General features: G+C 47.0%; 3 protein-coding genes across 8 annotated transcripts in view; 1 reads left to right on the top strand and 2 right to left on the bottom strand.

Moving 5' to 3' along the window:
* The window catches only part of LLGL1 (LLGL scribble cell polarity complex component 1), an 84,368-nt gene extending 71,710 nt beyond the window's left edge, over positions 1–12,658 (top strand). For all 6 annotated transcript variants that reach the window (XM_083413360.1, XM_083413362.1, XM_083413361.1 and 3 more), the window contains exons 18-23: positions 1,097–1,361; positions 2,763–2,877; positions 4,533–4,627; positions 7,323–7,446; positions 8,260–8,339; positions 9,192–12,658. In XM_083413360.1, the coding sequence (XP_083269486.1) occupies positions 1,097–1,361; positions 2,763–2,877; positions 4,533–4,627; positions 7,323–7,446; positions 8,260–8,338 (678 nt within the window). In that variant the 3' untranslated portion in view covers position 8,339; positions 9,192–12,658. The remainder of the gene's footprint in view (positions 1–1,096; positions 1,362–2,762; positions 2,878–4,532; positions 4,628–7,322; positions 7,447–8,259; positions 8,340–9,191) is intronic.
* Positions 1–25,566, bottom strand: part of LOC310664458 (uncharacterized protein) — a 541,032-nt gene that overhangs the window by 203,107 nt on the left and 312,359 nt on the right. The window lies entirely within an intron of this gene.
* Positions 14,268–25,566, bottom strand: part of FLII (FLII actin remodeling protein) — a 57,068-nt gene continuing 45,769 nt past the window's right edge. Inside the window, exons 24-30 of the mRNA XM_083413338.1 lie at positions 24,969–25,123; positions 22,145–22,205; positions 20,194–20,322; positions 18,522–18,628; positions 16,988–17,093; positions 16,305–16,370; positions 14,268–15,176 (exon numbers count right to left, since the gene is read on the bottom strand). Coding sequence (XP_083269464.1) covers positions 15,042–15,176; positions 16,305–16,370; positions 16,988–17,093; positions 18,522–18,628; positions 20,194–20,322; positions 22,145–22,205; positions 24,969–25,123 — 759 coding nt within the window. The 3' untranslated portion in view covers positions 14,268–15,041. The remainder of the gene's footprint in view (positions 15,177–16,304; positions 16,371–16,987; positions 17,094–18,521; positions 18,629–20,193; positions 20,323–22,144; positions 22,206–24,968; positions 25,124–25,566) is intronic.

Genomic DNA, 25,566 nt, shown 5'->3' with positions numbered 1-25,566 from the left:
CCCACCAGATGTCAAAGAGAAGAACAACTACCAGACTTTTAGAAGACATCTGAAGGCAGCCCTGTTTAGGGAAGCTTTTAATGTTTAATAGATTATTATATTTTAATACAGCGGTGCCCTGCAAGACGAAATTAATTCGTTCTGCGAGTTTTTTCGTTCTACGAGTTTTTTCGTCTTGTGAAGCACCAATGTGTATTGGCAGTTTCCCATAGGAATGCATTGGCGATTTTAAAAAAAAAGGCGCAAGACGTTTTGTCTTGCAAAGCAAGCCCATAGGGAAATCCGTCTTGCGAAGCAACTCAGAAAACGAAAAACTCTTTCGTCTTGCGAGTTTTTCGTCTTCCGAGGCATTCGTCTTGCGGGGCACCACTGTATTCTGTTGGAAGCCGCCCAGAGTGGCTGGGGAAACCCAGCCAGATGGGCAGGGTGTGGTGTGTGTGTGTGTGTCTGTGTGTCTGTGTGTGTCTCTGTGTGTAAATTAATTAATTAATTTGTATCTACTACCCTTGGGGGCCACTGGCACCTCAATCCCTGAGTCAGGGAGGTTCACAAAAAGTGTCCTCAGCAGTCCTTTTTTTTGAGAGAGAGAGGGGGTGCTGAGTTATGAACAAAGCCAAAGGTGACCGCTCATTCAGAGTGAAGGCAAAGCATTGCCCTCTCTCTCAATTGACTGCCTGCCAGCTGCTTCTGTCTTCACCTCCTCTGTGTCAGTGTTGCCCTCGTAGAGCGTGGCAGCGAAGAGGATAGGGACAAAACTGGAATTGGTTGCCTCTGCTTGTCACTGGTTCTCTGGCGCCACCTACTGTTGGGCTCCCCGCCTTCTGCCCTACCAGTAGCAGTAGGCAGCAGGCTGATTCTAACAAAACCTGGGTGGGTGCCATTGTTCTGCAAGTTTGGCAAGGGGGCTGCTATTTTGCCTTGAGCTTCTGGGAACGAGAGAGAAGATGCAGTTTTTTCAGAGAAAAAGAATTGAGTTTTCTGAGAACCAGCTCCCTCCTGAGCCAGGGAGGGCGGAGCTTCAGCTGGGCGGAGCTAAAGCCTTGCACGTCCTCCTTGCGCCCTCCCCCCACTCACTTCCCGCTGTCTCCCACTCCAGGTCTTCACGCTGCCCAAAGTCAGCGCCAAAACCAAGTTCAAGCTGACGGCCCACGAGGGCTGCCGGGTACGGAAAGTGGGGCTGGTGAACTTTGTCAGCGCGGCGTGCGAGGACTACGCAGAGAACTGCCTCGCGTGCCTCACCAACCTGGGGGACATCCACGTCTTCACGGTGCCCGGTCTGCGGCCGCAGGTGCACTATGACTGCATCCGGAAGGAGGACATCAGCGGAATCGCCTCGTGCGTCTTCACCAAACACGGGCAAGGTGAGCCCGGAAGGAGCAAGGAGGCAACGTGGGGCAGGAGGAAGACTTAGACCCAGAGGGAGAGAGGGGGCACCGTGGGGCAGGGACACTGAGACCTGGAAGAAGCTGGGAACGATGAGGCACTATGGGGTTGAGCTAAGGTAAAGGTAAAGGGACCCCTGACCATTAGGTCCAGTCGTGGCCGACTCTGGGGTTGCACCGCTCATCTCGCTTTATTGGCCGAGGGAGCCGCCATACAGCTTCCGGGTCATGTGGCCAGCATGACTAAGCCGCTTCTGGCCAACCAGAGCAGCGCACGGAAACGCCGTTTACATTCCCGCCGGAGTGGTACCTATTTATCTACTTGCACTTTGACGTGCTTTCGAACTGCTAGGTTGGCAGGAGCAGGGACCGAGCAACGGGAGCTCACCCCATTGCGAGGATTTGAACCGCCGACCTTCTGATCGGCAAGTCCTAGGCTCTGTGGTTTAACACACAGCGCTACCTGCATCCCTAGGGGTTGAGCTATTTAGAGCTAAAAAAGAGCAGATTGAGAACTTGCCCCTGCGGTGGGGCAAGTTAGACCAGGGGTGATCGAAGAGTTGGAGCAGGTGAAGGGGTTGGAGGCTGTTTAGGTTGAAGCAGCCTTCCAGGTATTCTGGACTTCCAACTCCTATCAGATTGAAGTTTTACAATCACATATCCAACATACAACAATAAAACAATGATTCAAGGAATCTCCTAGACTTCCCTCCTTCCCTTTGTGGGTCTTGTTGTCAATCATTTCTTCCTGCCTCTTTTATGATAATCCAATTTTTTTACATCTGCACTATGCCCATTAAACTACAAGTGTTATTCCAACCCTACAAAGATTTTAGCTGCTTGCAATGGTTTTTAAGATAAATTATAAATTTTCCCCATTCCTTATTAAAATATTGGTATTCCTGATCTCTGATTCTTCCGGTCATCTTAAGCCATTTTGGCATAATCCATCAATTTACAGTAATCTGCCATTCTTCTCTGGTAGGGGCTTTATCTTCTTGTTATCTTCTTGTTATCTTCTAATATCCACACAGCCGTGGTTGCATACATAAATAGTCCTTTCTGCTCCCTTGGGATTTCGGCACCTAGAATTCTTAAAAGAAAGGCTTTGGGGGTTTTTAGAAAAGGTTATTTTAAACATTTTTTTCAACTCATGTATCATTTCCCAATCATTTCAGTTGTGAACCCTTTCATTTTAACAGTCAGGTTTTTTTAAAAAAGATCAGTGCGCTGCAATAAAAGCTGTCCTGTTTACCCATAAAACCGGAAGGAAAACCTACAGTCAGTGTATTAAGGGAAGTGGATTCTGCTGGTGGGGCCACGTGACTCTCATCGGGAACAGAGACTGATCAGTGTTGGCTCCCCCATCTCTCTTTCCAGGCTTCTATTTGATCTCTCCGTCGGAGTTTGAGCGATTCTCCCTGAGCACCAGGAATATCACGGAGCCACTGTGTGGGCTGGACACGAGCCGTGTGCACGACTCCACCTGCCTCGGGTAAGTGCAGCTCTTTAAGCAGCAACAGTGGCTTTGAAGGAAATGATTGGGGTACCACCGTGACTTCAAGTGCAGGCAAAATATTTCACTGTAGAGGGGAAAACTTGTTTTATACATAGCTGGGTTGTCTGCAAACCTGAAGGGGAAGCTTTGTGTATACAGTCAAGATGCTGTTGCTTTGCTGAACCGCAGCGGGCACAGAATTCTGCTTCCTGAGAATCTTGGATCCTTTTTAAAAAAGAAAGTCAAGATTCTAGTCCTTAAAGCAGCAGAGGAAGATGCTTGGAAGTGTTGAGTTATAGAAATCAGTTTACACCGAAGGGGGAGAAATCACGCAAGTATGTTCAATTTGCATATCTTGTGCAGAAGACTTTAATCGTCTTTGCTGTCGTGATCAGATGTTTGTTGTTCCGTCGCATGCAGTAAACATAACCTTGGCTATAGACAGAGAGAGCAGCGTGCGTGTTGACCCTCAGTTGCAAACCAGAGGCATTGCGAAGTCTGCATGGTTGACAATTGCGCAAATTGCTTTTCGAAAAAATGGCCAGAGATCTGAGTCTCTTTTGCACCCACTACAAACACCTGCAGCTGGTATTTGCATTGAAAGTAAAATCGGTTTCTCATGCGAATAGCGCTTGGGAAGCCGAGAAGTTCGTGGGAGGAGAGATCTCGATCACAGCCCTGTTGGGAGCAATGGTTTGACATATGGGTGGGGAACCTGAGGCTCAAGGACAAATCCAGCCCTCCAGGCCTCTTATGTGGCCCTCAGGAATCTCTCTGGGCTCTGCCTACTCCTCACGCCTCACGCCTCACCAGCTCAACCCTGCACCCTTCTTGAGTGCTTCTGTGTAGCTGGAATGTGCCCTTAAAACATCACAATGCCTCTTGCATTATGGGATGCGGGTGGTAAACCACTGATCTAAACCACTGAACCTCTTGGGCTTGCCGATCAGAAGGTTGGTGGTTCAAATCCACACAACGGCTCCCGTTGCTCTGTCCCAGCTCCTGCCAACCTAGCAGTTCGAAAGCACACCAGTGCAAGTAGATAAATAGGTACCACTGTGACGGGAAGGTAAATGGCATTTCCTTGTGTTCTGGCACTCATCACGGTGTCCCGTTGCACCAGAAGCAGTTTAGTCATGCTGGCCACATTACCCAGAAAGCTGTCTGTGGACAAACACCCTCAGCCTGAAAGCGAGACGAGCGCTGCAACCCCAGAGTCGCCTTTGACTGGACTTAACCATCCAGGGGTCCTTTACCTTTTGCCTTTACCTAATGCCTCGCGCTTTCCTGAATGCTGGCCAAAGAGTCTTAATTTTTGTTGGGGTGGAATGTACCGCATTGTACGGAGGGAAGGAATCACCTCTTGCTCCACCCACTTTGCTTTTGGCCCACCCACTTCCCCCTCTATCCCCGCCCACCAGCGGAATGTGGCCCCTGAAATGTTGCTGAAGAAAAAATGCGGTCCCTGGGACGAAAACTCTTCCTCTCTCCCAGTTTAAAGCCTGCCTTTCCTCCCTTCATACCACAGTTACTTTTCGCTTGAGGGGTCCTCACCGTTGCTATTTTGATTTTAAACTGTGCTATTAACTAATTGGTTGAACAATGTCATGTCCAGCCTGGTAGCAATAAAGGCTGCTCCCTTGTCATTTCAGGAACAACTTCACAGCAACGCCGAAACTGAACCAGGCGAACGGGACTCACGTCCTCCAAGGATCAGAGGCCAGCCATTCCCTTGCCAGCAGCGACCGTAAGGGAACGGCCCGATTTCCTAATCAATATCAGGGAATAGTGAACAAAATGGCTTCTTCTGATTTTGCGGCCATTGCTGCAGTTCTGGATGTAACCTTTCCCAATAGCTTGAGGGGAAAGTTAAACCTCTCGGTTTCAAAACTGCTTTATCCTCGCCAGTCTTTTTCCACTGAAAAACGTGAATTCCACTCTTTGAGAAAATTGCAAGTTTTTGTAAGAAGTTTCATTTCTCTAGGGTCATGCCTGCACCATACATGCCAAGCGCTATAGCAGTGCTTTATACAGCCGTGGCGTCCCCTGAGGAACCGTGGAAATGGAGCTTATTAAGGGTGCTGAGACTTGTTTCCCTCACAGAACTACAATTCCCAGAGTTCCCTGGGAAAAAGGGATTTATGGTTAAATTGCACTGGGAATCGTAGCTCTGGGGGGGGGGGGGACAGGGGGTTCCCCTAAACAACTCTCAACACCCTGAAGAAACTACAGCTTCCAGAATTCTTTGGGGGAAGCCATAACTGTTTTAAAATGGTATAGTGCTTTATTTATTTGTGGTTTTTAAAATTATTTATCATTTTCATTTTACAATAAGAACAATGAATGATTGTCCAAATGCCAATTACACATTTAATTTCAACTTCCCTCCACTTTCCATGATTCACTTCACGATTTTCTTTTCCACTACATATTACAATGAATCCCTGTCTTTTCATTTTCTAGTTCTCCATAAGTCACTACGGGTGAATTTACTCTGTTCCTGTTTACTTGGGAAATTACCATAAGCATATTAAAAAGTTATCTACGAAACCTTTCCAATCTTCTCTCTCTCTCTCTCTCTCTCTCTCTCTCTCATCTCAACCTCTTATTCTATTCTATTCATTTCTGTATATTTTACCACTTCCATCTGCCACTCTTCCTTTGTTGGCATTATACCCTCTTTCCACCTCTGGGCATATCAACTTCGGGCTGCTGTAGTTGCAAACAAAAAGAGGGACCATTGAGCTTTAAATATATGGTGTGAATGGCCCAAAGTGGGGCTGGCGAGTCCAGAGGCCTGATCAGGTCCACAAAGCCTGTTTTATTTCTTATTAGTAGCCAGTCAGAGCCCATCTTCCCCCTCACAGCGCTGAGGTGAGATGAAAGACTGAAACCCCTTGTGTTGACCCAGTGCTGCAATTGTGGGCCTGTATATACCTATGCCTATCTATGTATGTGTGTATGTGGTGATTCAGACATCCGAGTGTGTGTTTGGTGGCCATTTTGTCCTCAAAACACCACTGGCATGTGGCCCTCGGACAGTTGGCCATCCTTGAATGCGGCCCCTCTGGCTTGAAAAAGTTTGTCCACTCCCGCTCTGGAGATACTTTATTTGACGGAAGACTACTCTGTGCAATTAAAAACAAAACAAAAAGCAATGTATCAGGGCATTGTGGCTTGCCCTCTGTAGTAAATGGTCCATCAACAAAGTGCTCAATGGAAGACAACAGATGGTTTGATTTTCTAAGATGATGCTGACTGCTAAGGTGCAGACCTGCTGCTGCTTCCTGGGGGATATGTCTGTGCTCTCTGAATGTCAGCTGCTGGGAGATCGCTGTGGTGCTCAGGTCTGGTTTGGGGTAACTGTGCCCCTGAAGGACCAGGTGCGCAGCCTGGGAGTCATTTTGGACTCACAGCTGCCCATGGAGGCGCAGGTCAATTCTGTGTCCGGGGCAGCTGTCTGCCAGCTCCATCTGGTACGCAGGCTGAGACCCTACCTGCCCGCGGACTGTCTCGCCAGAGTGGTGCATGCTCTAGTTACCTCCCGCTTGGACTACCGCAATGCGCTCTACGTGGGGCTACCTTTGAAAGTGACCCGGAAACTACAACTAATCCAGAATGCGGCAGCTAGACTGGTGACTGGGAGCGGCCGCCAAGACCATATAACAACCGGTCCTGAAAGACCTACATTGGCTCCCAGTATGTTTCTGAGCACAATTCAAAGTGTTGGTGCTGACCTTTAAAGCCCTAAACGGCCTTGGCCCTGTATACCTGAAGGAGCGTCTCCACTCACATTGTTCAGCCTGGACACTGAGGTCCAGCTCCAAGGGCCTTCTGGTGGTTCCCTGACTGTGAGAAGTAAGGCTACAGGGAACCAGGCAGAGGGCCTTCTGGGTGGTGGCACCTGCCCTGTGGAACGCCCTCTTACCAGATGTCAAGGAGATAAAACTATCTGACTTTTAGAAGACATCTGAAGGCAGCCCTGTTTAGGGAAGTTTTTAATGTTTGATATTTTATCGTGTTTTTAATACAGTGGTACCTCGGGTTAAATACTTAATTCGTTCCGGAGGTCTGTTCTTAACCTGAAACTGTTCTTAACCTGAAGCACCACTTTAGCTAATGGGGCCTCCTGCTGCTGCCGCACTGCCGGAGCACGATTTCTGTTCTCACCCTGAAGCAAAGTTCTTAACCCGAGGCACTATTTCTGAGTTATTGAAGCGTAACCTGAAGCGTATGTAACCTGAAGCGTATGCAACCCGAGGTACCACTGTATTCTGTTGGGAGCTGCCCAGAGTGGCTGGGGAAACCCAACCAGATGGGTTGTTTGTGAGTTTCTGCTAATGGCCGTATGGTGAGGACAGAAGGCTGGAGGAGATGGACGGGCCTTTATTCTGATCTGTCAGCGCTCCTCTAAGGTTCTTCCCCCTTTCTCCAACCCTCAGGGTCTCCGGATGAACACCAAGCTTCTTTCTCTCCAACGCCAGTGGATTCACCCAATAACAGCATCGACACCCCGCTGGATACCACCGGAGACATCACGGCTGAGGAAGTGAAGGATTACTTGGCGTAAGTCTCTACCCTTATCTTAGACCTATCTCTGTCTAGCCATTCCATCAGACTGCCTCTGTGGGAGGGAGAGAATCAATCACAGAACTGTAGAGTTGGAAGGGGCACCAAGGGTCATCTAGTCCAACCTCCTACCATGCAGGAAACTTTTGCCCAACATGGGGCTTGAACCCACGGCCCTCAGATTAAGAGTCTCATGCTCTACTGACTGAGCTATCCCAGGCTCGCTCCCATCAGCTTATCCAAAAGCCCAGCCCCTGAACTGTGCCAGCTTGTCAATAGAGGAACAACTGTTTAGAAATTGGTGTCAGGGTTTTGGTTTTTCCTCTTCCGTCCCTGTCCCTTTCCCCTTGTGTGTCATGGGTTTTTTCAGATTGTAAGCCACCTTGTTTTGATTGTATGTAAGCTGCCCTGGGGGCCTTTTTGGCTGAAGAGCGGGGTACAAACGTTCTAAAACATATATATATCTATTGATCTATCTATATATAAGCTACATGGCATGATGGTGGGAAGACCTGATAACTTCTCCTTAAAATCTGTGAAATTGACGAGGAGTAAACCTAAACAAACCATTCCAGTGATTGTTATTTAGTTTAAAATGCCTTTTTTCTATTTAAAAAAATGTTACGGTGATAATGCTTGGTTCCCCTGATTTGGATACTGAGAGGAAAATCTCCTTGTTCGGTGGCAGCATATCCCCAAATGCTAGGGACAAAATGATAACCATCTCTGCCGTGCCCTGGGTTCTGTGAGGCAAAAGCGCAGACTGAAAACATTTTAAATAAATAATGTTAAAACCCTGATCTCTCGCAGGCCATCGGAGGAAGCAGAGAGAAATCTGAGGAACATAAATGAGGACGAGGCTCGTTCCCCAGGGATCTTGATCAAATGAGGTACGTCCTGTGAAAAGAGTCAGGTTTCTAGGCCTCAGGTTTTGCCTACATAATTTTTAAGCCTATTTTTTGTTTTCAGAGGATAAGGTTGAGGGGTCTGAGCAGAATGGGGGTTCTGGTTTAGACTTCAGGGCTTAGCATAGGTCAGCGGCAATATGAAACCACATTAGACCTGCAAGTCCCCTGGATTTGACCCGGGAGTCCATTTTGGGTGAAACCCCTTCGCCTTTCCACACCTGACACCAGCGGTGGCGGCAAAGTCAGGTTCTTCCGTTGCAGCTGCAATGCGAATCTTTGCTGCCCTTAATGGGAAACGCCTGACGTCACGTGACATGCCCCTGAAGTCATATGGCAGTCAGGTGACTTACTGCCATATGACTTAATGGTGTGCCTGCCTGCATGTAACCCTCTTTCGGTTAACAGCAGCAGAGCAAATTTTGCAACGCCAATTTGACTTAAACCTAATGCAGGTTTGGATAGGGTTGCCATATTTCAAACAGTGAAAAGAAAAACGTTTTTTGGCAACATTGTTGAGATTTTTTTAGTTTTGCCCAAAATGGTCGAGCTTCTTTTCCGCCAAAATTGCCCTTTTCTGCCGTACATCCGGATTTTCCCAGACAAAAATCTGGGAAATTCCGGATGTAAGGCAACTCTAGGTTTGGATAATGTTTTGATCCTACTGATTCAGTTTCTTATTCATTTTATTGCCATTGCAATGTTTTGGGTTTTTACTAGGCAACTTGAAAACTAGGCAGAGAGTGTAGGCTTTTCAAAATAAGGAAACTGAAGTTTTGTAAGTGGATGTGTCTAGTTGCAGAATATCCAGCTCATTATTCTGTGTTCCTTCTGCAGATACTACACAAGGTCCCATTGGCCTGTTTTGGCGCTCGACACCCCCCAGGGACAAAAGACTTTTGACTGTGTGGTAACAGACCGTTGGTCTTTCCTATTCCTCTCCTTCCAGAGACCCTGTTCTGCATTTTCTTCCTTTTTCTTAATTACAAAGAGTCATAACGTTTTTCTACCGCACGGCCTGGAAGTGGACTCATGAGGAAGATTTCTTCGTGCTGGGGGGTCTCCCCTATCACCTCTTCCTCGGTACCTCTCCCAAGTTTGCAATCACCAACTTCTTCTTTTTGGAAAAAAAATGAAGAAAAGGAAAATGTGCCAACCTCTTCGACAGGACCAAGTTGTCTCTTCCGTTGCACAAAAAACACACACTAAAACTCTTAAAAACTTTTTCTAATAAAGCAAAAACGAGACACAAAGTGGGCGCATGGGAGGGGCCTGCCTGTGGCATCAGGATCCCACCGAGACTGAACCAGCCTCTCTCTTTGGCCGAGGTATCAGCATCAAACTTTGCACGAAAAAGGAGCCTTTTTAGATATATACAGACACACTTGACGGATGGTTTTGTTTCTGCTTCCTGGTACACCTCTCTGAAACCTCTTGGGATCGAGTGGCTGAATTGCTCTGTTTACATACTTCCAGATTCTCCTTTCCCCCTTTTTTCTGAGAGCTTTTCCACCCCATCCCACCCTACTTCTGGCAACTTTTCTTGCATCAGCCGGCTGGGGAAAACAGGCCTTGATCTTATGGCAAAATGCCTCCCACTTTTGTGGTGCTAGTGGGGAACTCTTTGAAGAAGAGCCCAACCTGAAGAAATTCTTTTGTAATACTGGCGGAAAGTTGTTATTTTGTTCTTGGCTTGCAGAGAACATTTTGTCTAGCTGGGCAGAAGGGTTTTCTTTCAGCGGCGCAGCTGTAGAAATTGGGTGCGCAAGAGGCAGGTTTTCGGGAAACGGATCTACGAGGAAACACACCTGCAGCTGCACATCTTCCCTCCATGTGGTTGAAGTTCTAACCAGCCGCTCCAGAGAGCTCTTCTTACCTCTGCATGGCTGCAAGCTTCGCACCGAATAAGAAAACGTCCGAGTGAATTTCCTGCGTCTCCTGTTTGATGGCGTCCCCTGGTCCTCCTTTTCTAGGAACTGTGCATTTTTTTAGGATGGGGGGAAGGAGGAGAGGTACATGAAGGGACACTGGAAATATGGAACTCATAAAGTACAAGTGTTTGCATCTCACACCTCAGTGCTCTTTAGGAGCTCCGCCATTTGCTTTCTCAGCCTTATCTGAAAGGATGGCCTTCAAGGTGTTGTGAAACGACATCTCCCATCACCCCTGACCCTTGGCCTTGCTGGCTGCTGGGAGCTAAGAGTCAAGCAATATTTGGAGGGTCACAGATTCACACACACCCTGACCCAAGGAGCATTGGGTCCGGTTATTACCACAAGGTGGCAACTTCCTTCCTGAAAATTTGGCTTGCTAATTTTGACACCTTCTGTTTATGCCAGCCCTGTGACCCGTGTACAGAGCAACGAGGTGGCAAAAAACTCAGATGACATACCTTTTATTTCTTACCGAGTGATCTTCAGGTGGGTTTAGGAAGCAGGCTAGTATGCCGTGGGACTTTGGCGGCAGGTTCAAAAGTGTACTGCTATGCACATGTGGCCCTGTTTTGACACCTTTATTACATTATATTTCTGCTGGTTGGTTGGCGAGAGTTATGATCCTGCACTGGTGTTTGAAGCCAGTTTAACACAAGCAGCTAGATCTGATTTTTCTTTTTTTTGCCTAGTGTTATTATTTACTCCTTGTCTCCTCCTTTTGCCACCTCTTAAAATCTTTCCCCTTAACAGAGAGAGAGGAATCTGTGCCTTCCAGATGTCCAGCCAGCATGGTCAGGGATGATGGGAGTTGTGGTCCATCAACATCCGGAGAGCCCAAGCATCTTCTGTGCATCTGTTGGGCAGAGGGGCTGCGACGCCTTGCTTCCCCCACCTGATTCTGTCCCTCGTGTCACATTTTCATTTATTTATGAATCCTGAACTCGAAAGGGCTCCAAGTCACCAGCTCCAGGCCACCCTCTGAAAACAGCTGCCAAATCCTGTTTTGCTATTAAAAGGCAGCCTTTCTTTTCCAGCCAAGCAGTGGGATGTTGGAAATCTGTAGGACCTTATTTGTGTTGAAAGGTGGGACTCTCTTCTCAGCCCCTGGCCCTGGATATTTGTAATCCGCTTTGAGGATTTTTGGAGAATGGATTTGGAGATGGTTGCGTGGAACGACTGCGGCACGTTGTGCTCTCTGTGTTTGGGTGAGCCACCTGAAACATCCAGCTGCATCTTGCAAGGGGCTAAGTCTGGATTTACCCCTCTTCCTTTGCCTGTGGAAAGCCACATGCTTCTCTCTTCCTGTGTTTCTTGGGAGGCAGGTGAGTGGGAGGGTGTCAGCAGTCTTTAATATAGGGCTGGGGAACCAGCTTCTCTCGAGAGGTTGTTGCACTCCAGTTCCCATCATCCAGCATGGCCCTTGCTCAAGAATGATGGATGTTGCAGCCCAGCAAGCACTTGGAAGGCCCAGAATTTCCTCCTCTACCTCTGCTTTTAATAAGCAGTCATCTCTTACCTGTGTTTCTTTGGCATTACCTCCTGCTGGCAGAAGCTCTGGCCTTTGCAGCCTGTCTTGTGGCCAAGGTAACCTTTGCAGCGACGAAGCGCTGAGTTCAGGTCTTGGCTTGTTTTGTTTCTTCTTTCGCTGAGGTCTTACAGTATGAGTTGTTTCCTCGTTTTTTGTTCCCACCGCTGACATTTTAGTGCCAAGAAAAGTTTGGCCAAGTGGGAGAGAAGGGGAGCCAGCCATTATATATATTTGTAAAATTGGGTCTCGGACAGGTACAGACGAAGTCTCAGGCCTGGAAGATGGAGCAGCTTTCTCCAACTGGGGCTGCTGGGAGTTGGTAGTCCAGAATATCTGGAAGGTACCAAGTTGGCGAAAGCTGGTATTAAGTCTTAAAATAGTGCGGGCTCTGCCTTAGATTATGGCTGTCTGTTCCATGCGTGGGATCATTTCCTCGCTGCTTAATGCCCAGACGTTGCCTCCTGATAATGACGTTACACGAAACTCTTTGTCAGACTTTTTTGTTTTGTTTTTTGGTACGGTTTGATTCCTCGCCCCCTCCCCCCAAAACCCAGGCGTGCATGTGAGAGTGTGTGATTTTGCACGGGTGCGCATGTTTGTGAGCGGATGACAGAGCGGAGTTCTATAGTGGAAACGTGCCATTGTGTGTCTTAATTTTTTTTTTATTTTGGCAGACTTAATTGTGGAAGGGAGTTTGGGGGGGGGGGTTAGTTTCCTTGGTAGAATGTACCCTCTCTGTTGGGACCTTCTTTGTTTTGCTCAGATGACGGATTTAGCATTGTTTAGTTATTAATACAGGTTTTTAATAATGGAAAAAAATAAAGCATTTAATAATATCTTAAGCTTATGTGTGGCTTGTTGTTCCAGGTTCCCTGTTAATTGTGGGTTCATTATGACTTTGTGCCTGTGATGGTATTGGAGGAAGCTAAATGTGATCAATACTGATTTGTGTCTGCAAAGCATTCACAATACAGTGGTGCCCCGCAAGACGAAATTAATTTGTTCTGTGGGTTTTTTCGTTCTGTGAGTTTTTTCGTCTTGCGAAGCAACTCAGAAAACGGAAAACCCTTTCGTCTAGCGAGTTTTTCGTCTTGCGGGGTACCATTGTATACAGCTTGGTTTCCAGTCCGTTCATAACCTGTAGGTCCCTGCAGAAAATCCTGCAGCTGCTTATGCCAAAAACATTCTGTTTTATTTTTTAGGTCTTGTTTTGTTGTGCTAGGGTGCCCTTCCAGATGGGAGTGATGCAATAGCAATGGGAAAACATCACAGAACAGCTAAGCGAGTGGAATGTGCGGACAGCCATGTTCAAACGCACCCTGAATCATGATGTCAGGCCACTGATAGGTGGGATCCAGTTCCCCAGCCCCATTTCACAGGATAGTTGCTGCCATCCGAGGCCACAAACGTAGCCAGAGTGAACCTCTGGATTTCTCTCTGCCTGATGTCCCCCTGATAAGTTTTGAATTCCCAACTCCCGTCGGTCCCGGGTAGGCCTGGGCGATATCAGCTTTCCAACGTTGTGATGTATCAGCAGCCAAACTTCGTGATTATACGGACACGTCATGATGTTGAAAAGCGGAAGGAGGAACAAGCAGCGTCAGCCCCACGAAGGACCGGGGTGAAACCGCCGCTGCCAGGGAGGAAGAAGGCAGTGGGAACTTCTTGCCTTCTGAAGGGGGTGGACAAGGGTGGCTTTGAGATGGTGGAAGTCGTCCCACGTCCTGCTTAGGTTAGAGTCTGGTTGTACCTCAGCCCCACTGAAGAGCTAAGCAGATGAAGGGCCCACCTTCTAATGGATGGGAGATTAGCATGGACATGACCTAAAAAAAGGTAAAGGTACCCCTGCCCGTTCGGGCCAGTCTTGCCAGACTCTAGGGTTGTGCGCTCATCTCACACTATAGGCCGGGAGCCAGCGCTGTCCGAAGACACTTCCGGGTCACGTGGCCAGCGTGACAAGCTGCATCTGGCGAGCCAGCACAGCGCACGGAACACCGTTTACCTTCCCGCTTGTAAGCAGTCCCTATTTCTCTACTTGCACCCGGAGGTGCTTTCGAACTGCTAGGTTGGCAGGCGCTGGGACCGAACAATGGGAGCGCACTCCGCCGTGGGGATTCGAACCGCCGACCATGCGATCGGCAAGTCCTAGGCGCTGAGGTTTTACCCACAGTGCCACCCGCGTCCCTGGACATGACCCAGAACAGGCCAAATCCTTTTTGGGGTGGGGGGAAGCTTTTACACCTGAAAAGGTTCTCGCTTTCTGACACAGAAAAGTCAGTGTAAAGGGAGCAACACTTAAAAATGTTGCTCTGCTGGAAGGTAGTTGTCAGTAAGCAATATTAGGAAAGACCAGGCCTGTCACCAAAGCATGAATTTAAAATTATCCACAATTTCCTCCTTCCGTACAGGAATTTAGCAAGATACGAACCTATAAAAGGACAACTGCAGTGATTGCATGGTAGGTTTTTATAGATAAAAGGTATGCCTGCCTTTTCCTCAAAATGCACAAGTCACCATACATTTCAAAGGAGACATTTTCTGCACCCATGAGGCCTAGCAGCAGATAACAACTTTTAAAAGCAATAAACTTGATTTTATTTCATCTGTTTTTTAAAATGGACTTCTCCGTCACGGTTTTTTCCTGAAGTCTTTTAAGTGCACTGCGAACTCTTTTGCCCAAGTTGAAGGCGCCAGTCGTCTCGCTCCTCTCCTGCCTCGCACAACTTGCTTCAAAAAGAGACATTTGCAGGAGAGAGGTTGCTGTTACAGACTTCAAACTGGGTCCAGGCTGCAGCGCTCTCAAAGAGCAGAATAAGAGAAGTCGCAGCTCACGTGCCTTCTGTTAAATATACTATATAAAAAAGATCTCTGTGCAAGTGGGAAAAACAACATAGTGATGCTGTAGATGTGGGGAGAGTCCCAGCGGCAATGTTTTCGCAAGAGTGGGTCCAGGCAGCATCTATTTCACTGCCCCAAGGTGGTGAGGAGGGAGAAAAATTTAGGTGAAAAGTGGTTTGTAAAAGGGGGGTGGGGAGCTTAATAGGCTGGTGCTGTTTCTTTAAAAGGGGAGGGGCAAATTCTAGCTCCTCCTCTAGTAACATTTTGTCCAATCAGCTGGTCTTAAAAACAACAACCAGGATACAGCTGTACTGCCCCTACTTGAGCACTGAGGTCCAGCAGGTGCCATAGAGTCCCATGGAGAGGCCACCGCCATCAGCGAGCGGCTTAGGCCGGAGGCTTCCGGAAAACGCTCCAGGCATGGAAGCAGCGGGTGAAGGCAGGCGGTTCGTTGCCTTTCCGAACCAGGCGCAGTTTCCGCGGGTGAGCTGTGTCCTTTGAGCGCATGTGCTGGATGTATACCTGCGGAGAAAACGGGGGAAAGTTCAGAGGCAGGAGACAACAGAATGCAGGTTCCCTACACCACACATAAAAAAGGGTTGGATTAGGCCGCCAAGGGCTTGCCAGCCCCAATACTACCTCTGCTGAGCCTGTCCAGCTATCTTCAAGTTTAAAATTTAATTATTTTCATTTCTTTTTATTTTAAGCATTGCTGCTCGGCCAAAAAGGCTCCCAGGAGCAGCTTAATGTACAGTCGAAACAAGACAGTCCCCTAAAAGCCAATCTTTTTATTAAAAACAAAACAAAACATTAAAAACACATCACGCAAGGACAAGGGAAAGGGAGGGAAGAGGAAAAAATGGTTGCATTTGTACTTCAACCTTCTTCCCTAAGGGAGTCCGGGGCCGAAAACAATACAAATCAAAAGTAAATTAAAGCACATTAATGACCTAAAATCACTTGTGATATAGGGTAAATGCTGTCGTGTTCAGGCCCTGCTTTGCCATTGGCCAGATCCACCAGAGCTCTTAGACCGCTCTTGCCTGTCTCTTAGGTTTGGCATTCTCCTATCGGCCGGGTAAAGGTGAGGCACAGGCCTCACCCTGGTTTTGTGGGAGGGGGAAGAGGTTGGGCAAAGAGAGAGAAAGGGGATTGGGTGGTTGAAAAAGGAGGAAGGGGCAGACTGAAAGGGGCTGCCCTGCTCTCTTCTAACTCTGACACCAACCCACTGCCAGCATGTGGCCCCTGCAGGCCGATTCCAAACAGAAATGCGGCCCTCGACTGAAAAACGGTCCCCTGCAAATAGCCAAAATAGGAGGATGCTGCAGTCCTTGCCCCAAACCACGACACAACCCCCATGAGTCATTGGACCATGCTCCACAAGCAGAGCGATCTCAACGATGAGCCAATTTCAGGATTCGTGGGAAACAGCAATTATCCCTGCCTGGATAGCTCCGTCGGTTAGAGCCCGGTGCTTATAAAAGGTTGCAGGTTCGATCCCCGTGTGGGGCGGCTGCCTATCCCTACATTGCAGGAGACCCCTGCCAACTATACAGTGCTATGAATAAAACACAATTTGCTCTCAATCAAGTTTTTTTTGGGTGGTGGGGGTCACTAGGATTGTTGGGCAATTGTGACATTCTTCCTTACCTGGCAGGCTTTGAGACTTAACTTTATCTCCACCTGGCTGGTCTGTGTTCCTACCCACATGTATACCTGCCGGGGTGGGGGGAGAAGAGAAAAAAGCCAGAATAGGTTAAAAACACAAGTTTAATAGAAATTAAAATTAAAACACGTATCCCAAAATAATCACTTGGCAGGGGGAAGAGTCTTCTCTCATGTCCCGATTCACAGATTTTGCTCCCATTTTCTATTGGCCCTACAACACTAAAAGCAGTCCCCCCCCCCCCCTTTCTGAGAGGCTGGGAGGAGCTGCCCAGTCCCCAAACTCCCCATCATTAGGGTGTACTGAATTTTTCAACTTTCAAATCTCCCAAAACGAGGGCTGCTAAAAAGTTATAACACGACTTGGGAAATCAAGAGATAATTTGGTTAAATTAACAAAGTTTAGTTTTGCTTGGTAAGTAAAAGGTATGCACAGAAATCATGAAAAATGATTGCCAAGTAATTGCAGTTATATATTATTATTAATTACCTGACGTTTTCAGAAGGCAAAAATTAAAATTATTTGGTTTCCCAAAAGCTGTTTATGTGCTAGTTCATCAAACGTAGACTTAACCAAGCTAATTGTTGTCCAATTGCAAAAATAGCAGACCCAAAAACATATTTTTAAGACCCCTCACTAAATAAATCCCCCATGCCAAAAACTTTACCTCACGCCCATTGTCTAGGAGCATGATGTCATCATCCGCCAAATCATCTTGGCAGAAATCCGAGCATTTTTCAGACACAGCAAAATAGCCCTTTTCATTGGAGCACCTGAGAGACAAGACCAGAAGTGAATTTCTGTAAAATGGGGAAGGGCTGTGGGCTCAGTGGCAAAGCACCTGCTTTCATGCAGATGGTCTTGAGTTCAATCCCTGGCAAAAAGGAATCTCCAAACTATCAGCACCCCTATACTACAGTTCCCAGAGCTCTTCGGTGGAAGCCGCAATAGTTAAAGTGGTATCATTGTGCGGCCATGGAATTCTGGGAGCCCCCAAAGAATTCTGGGAGCTGCAGTTCTTTCATGGGTGCTGAGAGTTGTTAGAAGACCCCTGTTCCCCTCAAATAGCTCTGAGTCCCACAGTTCCTTGGGATTTGTAGCCCTGTGAACAGGATAGGGCAGGAGTCAGCAAACTTTTTCAGCAGGGGGCCGGTCCACTGTCCCTCAGACCTTTTGGGGGGCCAGACTATATTTTGAAAAAAATAATGAACAAATTCCTATGCCCCACAAATAACCCAGAGATTCATTTTAAATAAAAGCACACATTCTACTCATGTAAAAACACGCTGATTCCCGGACCATCCATGGACCAGATTTAGAAGGCGATTGGGCCGGATCCAGCCCCCGGGCCTTAGTTTCCCTACCCATGGGATAGGGCATCCCCTAATAACTCTCAGCCCCCTTCATGAAACTACACCTCCCAGAATTCTCTGGGGGAAGCCATGGCTGCAGTATCCTAGTGCTTTAAATGTTCGGTGTGACCGTGGCCTTTGATAGAACGGAGGGACCTCTCTGGAAACAGGACTAGCTATTACGCTTCTTATGAATGGCTTGAGGGTTTTTTTAAATTAAAAAAAATCAGGTTTATAATGCAAGTTGCTGGACTTTGTGACTTCATGGAATTGTGTGAAATTGCATGGGCGTGAGATTTTAGAAGCTGAAGGAAGGGCACAATAACATTAAAGGTAAAGGTAAAGGTACCCCTGACCATTAGGTCCAGTTGTAACCGACTCTGGCGTTGCGGCACTCATCTCGCTTTATTGGCCAAGGGAGGCGGCGTACAGCTTCCGGGTCATGTGGCCAGCATGACTAAGCCACTTCTGGAGAACCAGAGCAGCGCACGGAAACACCGTTTACCTTCCCGCCGGAGCGGTACCTATTTATCTACTTGCACTTTGACGTGCTTTCGAACTGCTAGGTTGGCAGGAGCAGGGACTGAGCAACGGGAGCTCACCCTGTCATGGGGATTCGAACCGCCAACCTTCTGATGAGCAAGCCCTAGGCTCAGTGGTTTAACCCACAGCGCTACTCACATCCCTACAATAACATTACCAGTGGTCATTTGAGTGGGGCTTCAGTGCGAAGGGGTCAAGAAATCTGCAGCACGGCAGGTGCCCTTATGCTTATGCACCTGAAGTAGGTAAAATATTTTTCACGGGAAGGAAGAGAGCGAGGGGAGGACCAAGAGGAAGACCTCTCACCTGAACAGGCGAGAATACTTCATGTAGTCTGCATCTCCGTCATAAGGCTTCTGTGCACCAATTCCAACCCAGAAGAAGTTCTCAGGCTCCTCTCCCTCATTTATCACCTGGAACAAAAGGTGGAGTGGCCATTTTGAGGCAGGTAAGACAAGGCTTCTGGGTCAAGCCAGTAGCCCACCTAGTCCGGCATCCTGTTCTCACAGGGGCCAACCCAGATGCCCCCGGGAAACCACCAAAAGCAGAACAGGAGCGCAAGAGCCCTCTCTCTCCCTTCCATTATTGCCTCCAACTGTGGAGGGAGAGCAGAGATGTCCCGGCTAGCGGCCTTCGATGGCTCTCCCCTTCAGATGGGATTCAGTTCAGGCTCACGCCAGCAGAAACCCCTGCAGGCTGCATGAACACCCAGAGCAAACTGTAAGTTCCCCAGAGGTCATCCAGCCCAACCCCCCGATTTACCTTCCCCAATCTGTCTGATGCCAGGGATAGTTTTGTAACCAGGGCAGGCTGCCAGCAGTGCCAGATTTACGTATAAGCTAAGCAAGCCACTCTCTTGGCCCCTCCCCCCCCCAAAAAAATTACGAGTCTTTGTAAATTGTGTCTCTAAAGGAACTTTTGTTATTGCCAAATGCCAATGTGTTTGGATTATTAAGTTTGTTATGAATAAAAAGTCATTTTAAGTTAGAGCTTAATAGTTTTTTCACTATTAATATACTGTATTTTTCGCTCCATAAGATGCACTTTTCCCCTCCTAAAAAGTAAGGGGGGATGTGTGTGCGTCTTATGGAGCGAATGCAGGCGGGAGGCTCTGCTCCATTTAAAGAGCCACGTGGAACGTGTGTGCGGCTCTTGGGGGCTTTTCCACGAGGTGGGGGAAGGGACTGATGGGCTGCCCTGTGTCCCTTCCCCCACCTCCCAGAAAAGCTAGCAAGAGCCACTGCCAGGCTCTGCTCAGCGCTCCCTTGTAAGGACTCCCTTTCGTCCCTCATCCCACTTTGCTGGGAAGCCAGCAGAACAAGAGGCGCTGCGCAGCTATTGCTATCGCTCTTGCTCTGCTGGCCTCAGCGAGAGCTGCGCAGCTTGCTCTGCTGGCTTCTGAGCGAAGTGGGAGGAGCGACAGAAGGGTTTAAAGCAAGAAAAGCGAGAGCCGCTTACGTGCTCTGTGCAGAATGTTTTTTTTATTGCTTACCCCCCTCTAAAAACTAGGTGCGTCTTATGGTCAGGTGCGTCTTCTGGAGCGAAAAATGTGGTACTACTTCTTAATTGTATTTCAGTTCAACAATTAATTTGATAAAATACATGTTTTGTTATGTGCAAATGGCTTTCGATACCATAAAAGTTTGTTTTTGTTGTTTAGTCGTGTCCGACACTTCGTGACCCCATGGACCAGAGCACGCCAGGCACTCCTGTCTTCCACTGCCTCCCGCAGTTTGGTCAAACTCATAAATTACCATATAGCACATATTCAACACAAAAAACAGCGACCATTTGTTGTGACAAAGGACAGCTGGACATATAAAGGGCCCCATTACCTTCAGTAGCTTAGGGCCTCATCAAACCTAAAATCTGGCCCTGGCTGCGAGGAAAGAAGATGGGAAACGGTCTGCTTCACCATCTCACGCGCAGCCCCGTCCCCCCCCCCCCCCCCGGCCATGGTTTTCCTGCTCTGACTCACCTGCTTGCTGTAGGAGTCATCAAACATGCAGTTCATCATGTCCTCAGCCAGCTTGGCTTCATCGGGGTCGGCAGCCCGGCCCACCCAGGTGTACACAATGCCTTGGTTGTCCGTGCTTTCAAAGGGAACCTGGAGAAAAAGGGGGGAAATGTTTAAAAGAAACCCTATAACCTCCTGGAGAGTTTCCATACATAGCGAGTTCAGTGTGTCCGGCCAAAGAGTGGACTTTGGCTGCTGCCATTGCAAACAAAGAGATGCTTGCAGAGCAAGAAGACGACAGTTTATTATAGGAAGCACAAAACTAGGATGGGAAAAGGTTTCTAGTTGCAACCAAACTAACTTATCTGGAGAAAACAAAGGCAGCCAGGCTAGTTCCTCCGTTCTCTTGGGGGATCATTAAAGGTGACCTCTTGTCTTGAGGTCCGAAGTGTCAGGAAGTGGTAAAAGAGGATACAGGTATGGGTCTAAATACCTGTAAGAGGTATTGGCCTAAACCAGTGGTTCTTAAACTTTTTTCTCCGGGCCACACTTTCAGAACAACAATTTGCTTGCACCACGTGGAATTTGTAATTAATAAGAAATACAGTGGAAAACAACAAGAATTGTCCTAAGTATCACTTGTTGCTCTTGCTCTCATTTTGAAAAGATATCGATCCACATTCTGCAAATAAAAAACATATTTTGATACTATACTACACTGAAATGTTTAAATGTTTCTTGGATCATCCTTAAATCTTCCTGCCACTCTTGCCATCCTCTCCTGCCACACCGTTTAAGAATCACTGGTCTAAACGTCAGAGAAATACGGAGTTCAGCAAAGAGCTCAAAAGTACAGGGAATTTGGAGATCTCTGACTCAGTTTTAGCCATTCTCAATATGCTGCCCCCAAACTTCCAACACAACCCCCTCACCATCAGCGTTGGGGGACAAAAGTACAGAAGGATGTCATGACAGGGACCTTAATTTCCTGTTAATTTTTGGGGGGGTTGAATTGGATCTACTCATTTATACATATTCCTGTTGAGCATTTCAGGTTGTTTTTACTCTTGTTTTCAAGTGTTTGTTTCTGTAAGTTGCCTTGAGTCAGTTTTGTGGGGAAAGCGACCAAGCAATTTATTATTATTATTATTATTATTATTATTATTATTATTATTATTATTACTGCTGTTAATAAGAATGTTAATAGGAAAAAAATTCACAGCTGTAGGAAGGTTGACCTGGCACCACGGTTGTGGCCAGTGACAGATCAATATTAGTTTTTTCTGTTCTGAAATGGGTGCTCTTGAATAGAATGTTCTCTAAGGAAGAACTGTTAAATACAATCCAAAATGGTTTCTTAAATCCAGGTTGTAGACTTCTGAATGACATATTCCTTAATCCAGGAGTGTGTGCAAGTGTGTGCATCACCATTCACAAGAAGCAAGGAAAAGAGGCCCCAAAAATTTCCACTGCACCTTTTAAAAGACGATTAGTGAATATGTTGCACAATAGGTTCTGTGACTTGCTAACTGCACGAAAAGCCACAAAAATTCAATACTAGCGGAATTTAGTTTTTTTCAGGCACCTCATTTTCATGAATTCCTTTTTAAGAACAAATTGTCAGCCTTTATGGATGCTGGATGTTTATACATTTCCTCAGTGCTCCCCCCCCCCCCCCAGGGGAACGCATACCCCTATACAATTTGTGAATTGTTTGGCCTCATTGAGGGGCAGTATTTCAATATGAGAGGAAAATGAGAGGACCCCCTAAATATTTTTTTAGAAAAAAAGCACTGCATTTCCTACAAGAGAGACACAAAACTTTTGATTCCCGGGTATGCTAAAGCTATCCCGTATTAGAGAAAGCAGCAGTATAAAATCCTATAAAGAGATTAATTCCACTTTAAAATGTGAACAAGAGTTGAAAACCAGACTATAAAGTGTTAGACTTAGACGCTGACAAAGAGGTTACCTTCAGGATAAAACAAAACTCGGAGTTGAGAAGGCTGGAGTCTGTGTTGATCTGGATACATCTGGGAAGAAAAGGGTAAGAAAAAAAGGTAATCAATCGCAATCGCCAACACAGAAAAGCTGAAAGTTAACACCTGACATTGTGACTATGCCCATTTCTGAGAAGAACAACCCAGAAGTTGGTGAGAACGCTGGAAACCGTCCTCTGAGGAACAAGTGAAGATGCAGAGTATGTTTAGCCTGGTGGGAAGACACACTGCGTGCAAAATGTCCCGGGTTCAAATTCCCAGCACCTCCGGGTTAGGGCTGGGAGAGACGCAGGAGAGCTGCTGCCAGCCAGTGTAGACAACACTAGCTTGGAGGAGACAATACTAGAATGGTCCGACGCTGCATAAAACAGCTGCGTATGTAGTTCTTTGCAATGACAGCGTCCCTCAGAGAGAGCCACCCAGGGTGCCAATCAGTTACAGACGATTCTGTGTAATAATTTGGTCATGAGTGTAATATAATCTCTAAAGATTCACATTGCAAACTGCTCTGAGTAATAATAATAATAATAATAATAATAATAATAATAATAATAATTTATTATTTATACCCTGCCCATCTGGCTGGGTCCCCCCAGCCACTCTGGGCGGCTTCCAACAGAATAGGTAAAGGTAAAGGTACCCCTGCCCGTACGGGCCAGTCTTGCCAGACTCTAGGGTTGTGCGCTCATCTCACTCTATAGGCCGGGAGCCAGCGCTGTCCGCAGACACTTCCGGGTCACGTGGCCAGCGTGACAAGCTGCATCTGGCGAGCCAGCGCAGCACACAGAACGCCGTTTACCTTCCCGCTATAAAGCGGTCCCTATTTATCTACTTGCACCCGGGGGTGCTTTCGAACTGCTAGGTTGGCAGGCGCTGGGACCGAACGACGGGAGCGCACCCCGCCGCGGGGATTCGAACCGCCGACCATGCGATCAGCAAGTCCTAGGCGCTGAGGTTTTACCCACAGCGCCACCCGCGTCCCTTCCGCCAACAGAATACTAAAATACAATAACCTATTAAACATTAAAAGCTTCCCTAAACAGGGCTGCCTTCAGGTGTCTTCTAAAAGTCTGGGAGTTGTTGTTTTTTTATACATCTGGTGGGAGGGTGTTCCACAGGGTGGGCGCCACCACCAAGAAGGCCCTCTGCCTGGTTCCCTGTAACTTGGCTTCTTGCAGTGAGGGAACCGCCAGAAGGCCCTCGGAGCTGGACCTCAGTGTCTGGGCAGAACGATGTGGGTGGAGACACTCCTTCAGGTATACTGGACTGAGGCCGTTTAGGGCCCTGAGTCAGCTGCTGTACCTGCCCTGTTCAGACAGGACAAAACCCCAGGGATTCCGCATGAGTGTAAACTCTCTTTACAGGGTGGGTGTTTATGTCTCTCTCCACACATACAGGTGAAATTTGAAAAATTAGAATATCGTGGAAAAGTTCGTTTATTTCAGTAATTCAACTGAAAAGGTGAAACTAATATATGAGATAGAATCATGACACGCAAAGCGAGATATGTCAAGCCTTTATTTGTTATAATTGTGGTGATTATGGCGTACAGCTGATGAAAACCCCAAATTAACAATCTCAGAAAATAGAATCTTGAAACTAATCTCATATATTAGTTTCACCTTTTAAGTTGAGTTACTGAAATAAATGAACTTTTCCATGTTATTCTAATTTTTCGAGTTACACCTGTATATGGGGGGAGTTACTGGCTTGTTCTTGTTTCAAATTATGCATTTTGCGCTTTTCATCTCGTATTTTTATGCCAGAGAAGCGCCCTGAGATCTTCGGATGAAGGGTGGCACACAATTATTACTATTATAATCAACTAATTTTTTACTCAGGGCAGACGCGCTGGAAATGACAAGAGCCAGGTCAGTCATGCCCATTCATTTCAACAGGACTAATGAATTATAACAACCCTAATAAAGCTAAATGGCCCACAATTCCTAAGGGAGGGCCTTGGTATCCCAGAACGGGCGTTAAAAGCTGGCAAAGCCCCTGGGTCCAGAAAGGAAGAAAAATGACAGATTAAGAGAAAAAGACAATAGCGATTTCGAAAAAGAATGGGAACCATTTATATTATTTGCAGAAACAAAGAAAGTAAATAAACTTGATGGCAGGATTTAAATAAACATTCACATTATTAGTATGAGAAAATGTTTAGAAAATAGTGAAATAGTTTAGTGTATTTACTTCAGGTTTTTAGGCTTGATGTTATGTTATTAATAACTTTTTCTGTTAAAAGGTAAAGGGACCCTGACCATTAGGTCCAGTCGTGACCGACTCTGGAGTTGTGGCACTCATCTTGCTTTATTGGCCAAGGGAGCCGGCGTACAGCTTCCGGGTCATGTGGCCAGCATGACTAAGCAGCTTCTGGCGAACCAGAGCAGCGCACGGAAACGCCGTTTACCTTCCCTCCGGAGTGGTACCTATTTATCTACTTGCACTTTGACGTGCTTTCGAACTGCTAGGTTGGCAGGAGCAGGGACCGAGCAATGGGAGCTCTCCCCGTCGCGGGGATTCGAACTGCCGACCTTCTGATTGGCAAGTCCTAGGCTCTGTTGTTTAACCCACAGTGCCACCTGTCTCCCTACTTTTTCTGTTAGGAGATAGCAAAGTGGGTGAAAAGAGAAGCAAACGAGAAGAGGAAGTTGGGGAAGCCCTGGAGGGGAGGGAGGGAGGAATCTATAATATATGTTAAGAAATTGAGATGTATGTAATGAATGAAAAAGAAAAACGAATAAATTAAAGAAAACAAAATCAGAAAGGAAGACTCTGAAGGCAAGAGCCACTCACCGGGTGCAGAGGGCGCTGCCGTTCGTACGGATGTGGTAGAGGCTGGGCTGCAGCCCATCGTCCCTCGCTTTCCTCTTGCCCTTGTGGATGATGAATTTCCGCTTGAAGTGGGAGAGGAACTTGGGGTTTTCCTGCTGCTGCGTCATCCGCACGACCTGAAACGATGGAGCAGAGGAGGATTACCGTACTTTTCCGTGTATAAGACGCCCCCTTGTATAAGACGCCCCCAATTTTTGGGGACTCAAACTTAAGAAAATGGGAGGGAATTGCCCAGGGTTGTTGAGCTTTTTTTTAGGGGGGTTGGCCAAAAATCGCACATCAACAATATGAGCTGAACGTGTATACCCCTCCTTTTAACATCATCTTTTTTTTGGGGGGGGGGGGAACCCTCGTCTAATACACGGTAAAGTACATTACCATCTATGGCCACGGTTCCTCTTATATTAAGTGGTTGACTCAAATAACCACAGTGCAGAGTGCCTTTGTTCTGGGTTCCAGCCGGCCATGTTCCCTCCCTTTTATTTATACTTTTCAAGTTTATACATTTCATTAGTTTTACAATCAATTTAACATTTCTTTATAATGAGTGCAAGCCAGA

The sequence above is a fragment of the Podarcis tiliguerta genome (assembly GCF_965153285.1).
Source record: "Podarcis tiliguerta genome assembly, chromosome: 14".
Classification (NCBI taxonomy): domain Eukaryota; kingdom Metazoa; phylum Chordata; class Lepidosauria; order Squamata; family Lacertidae; genus Podarcis; species Podarcis tiliguerta.
The sequence above is the reverse complement of the archived record's forward strand: the minus strand, read 5'-3'. Positions and strand labels throughout refer to the sequence as shown.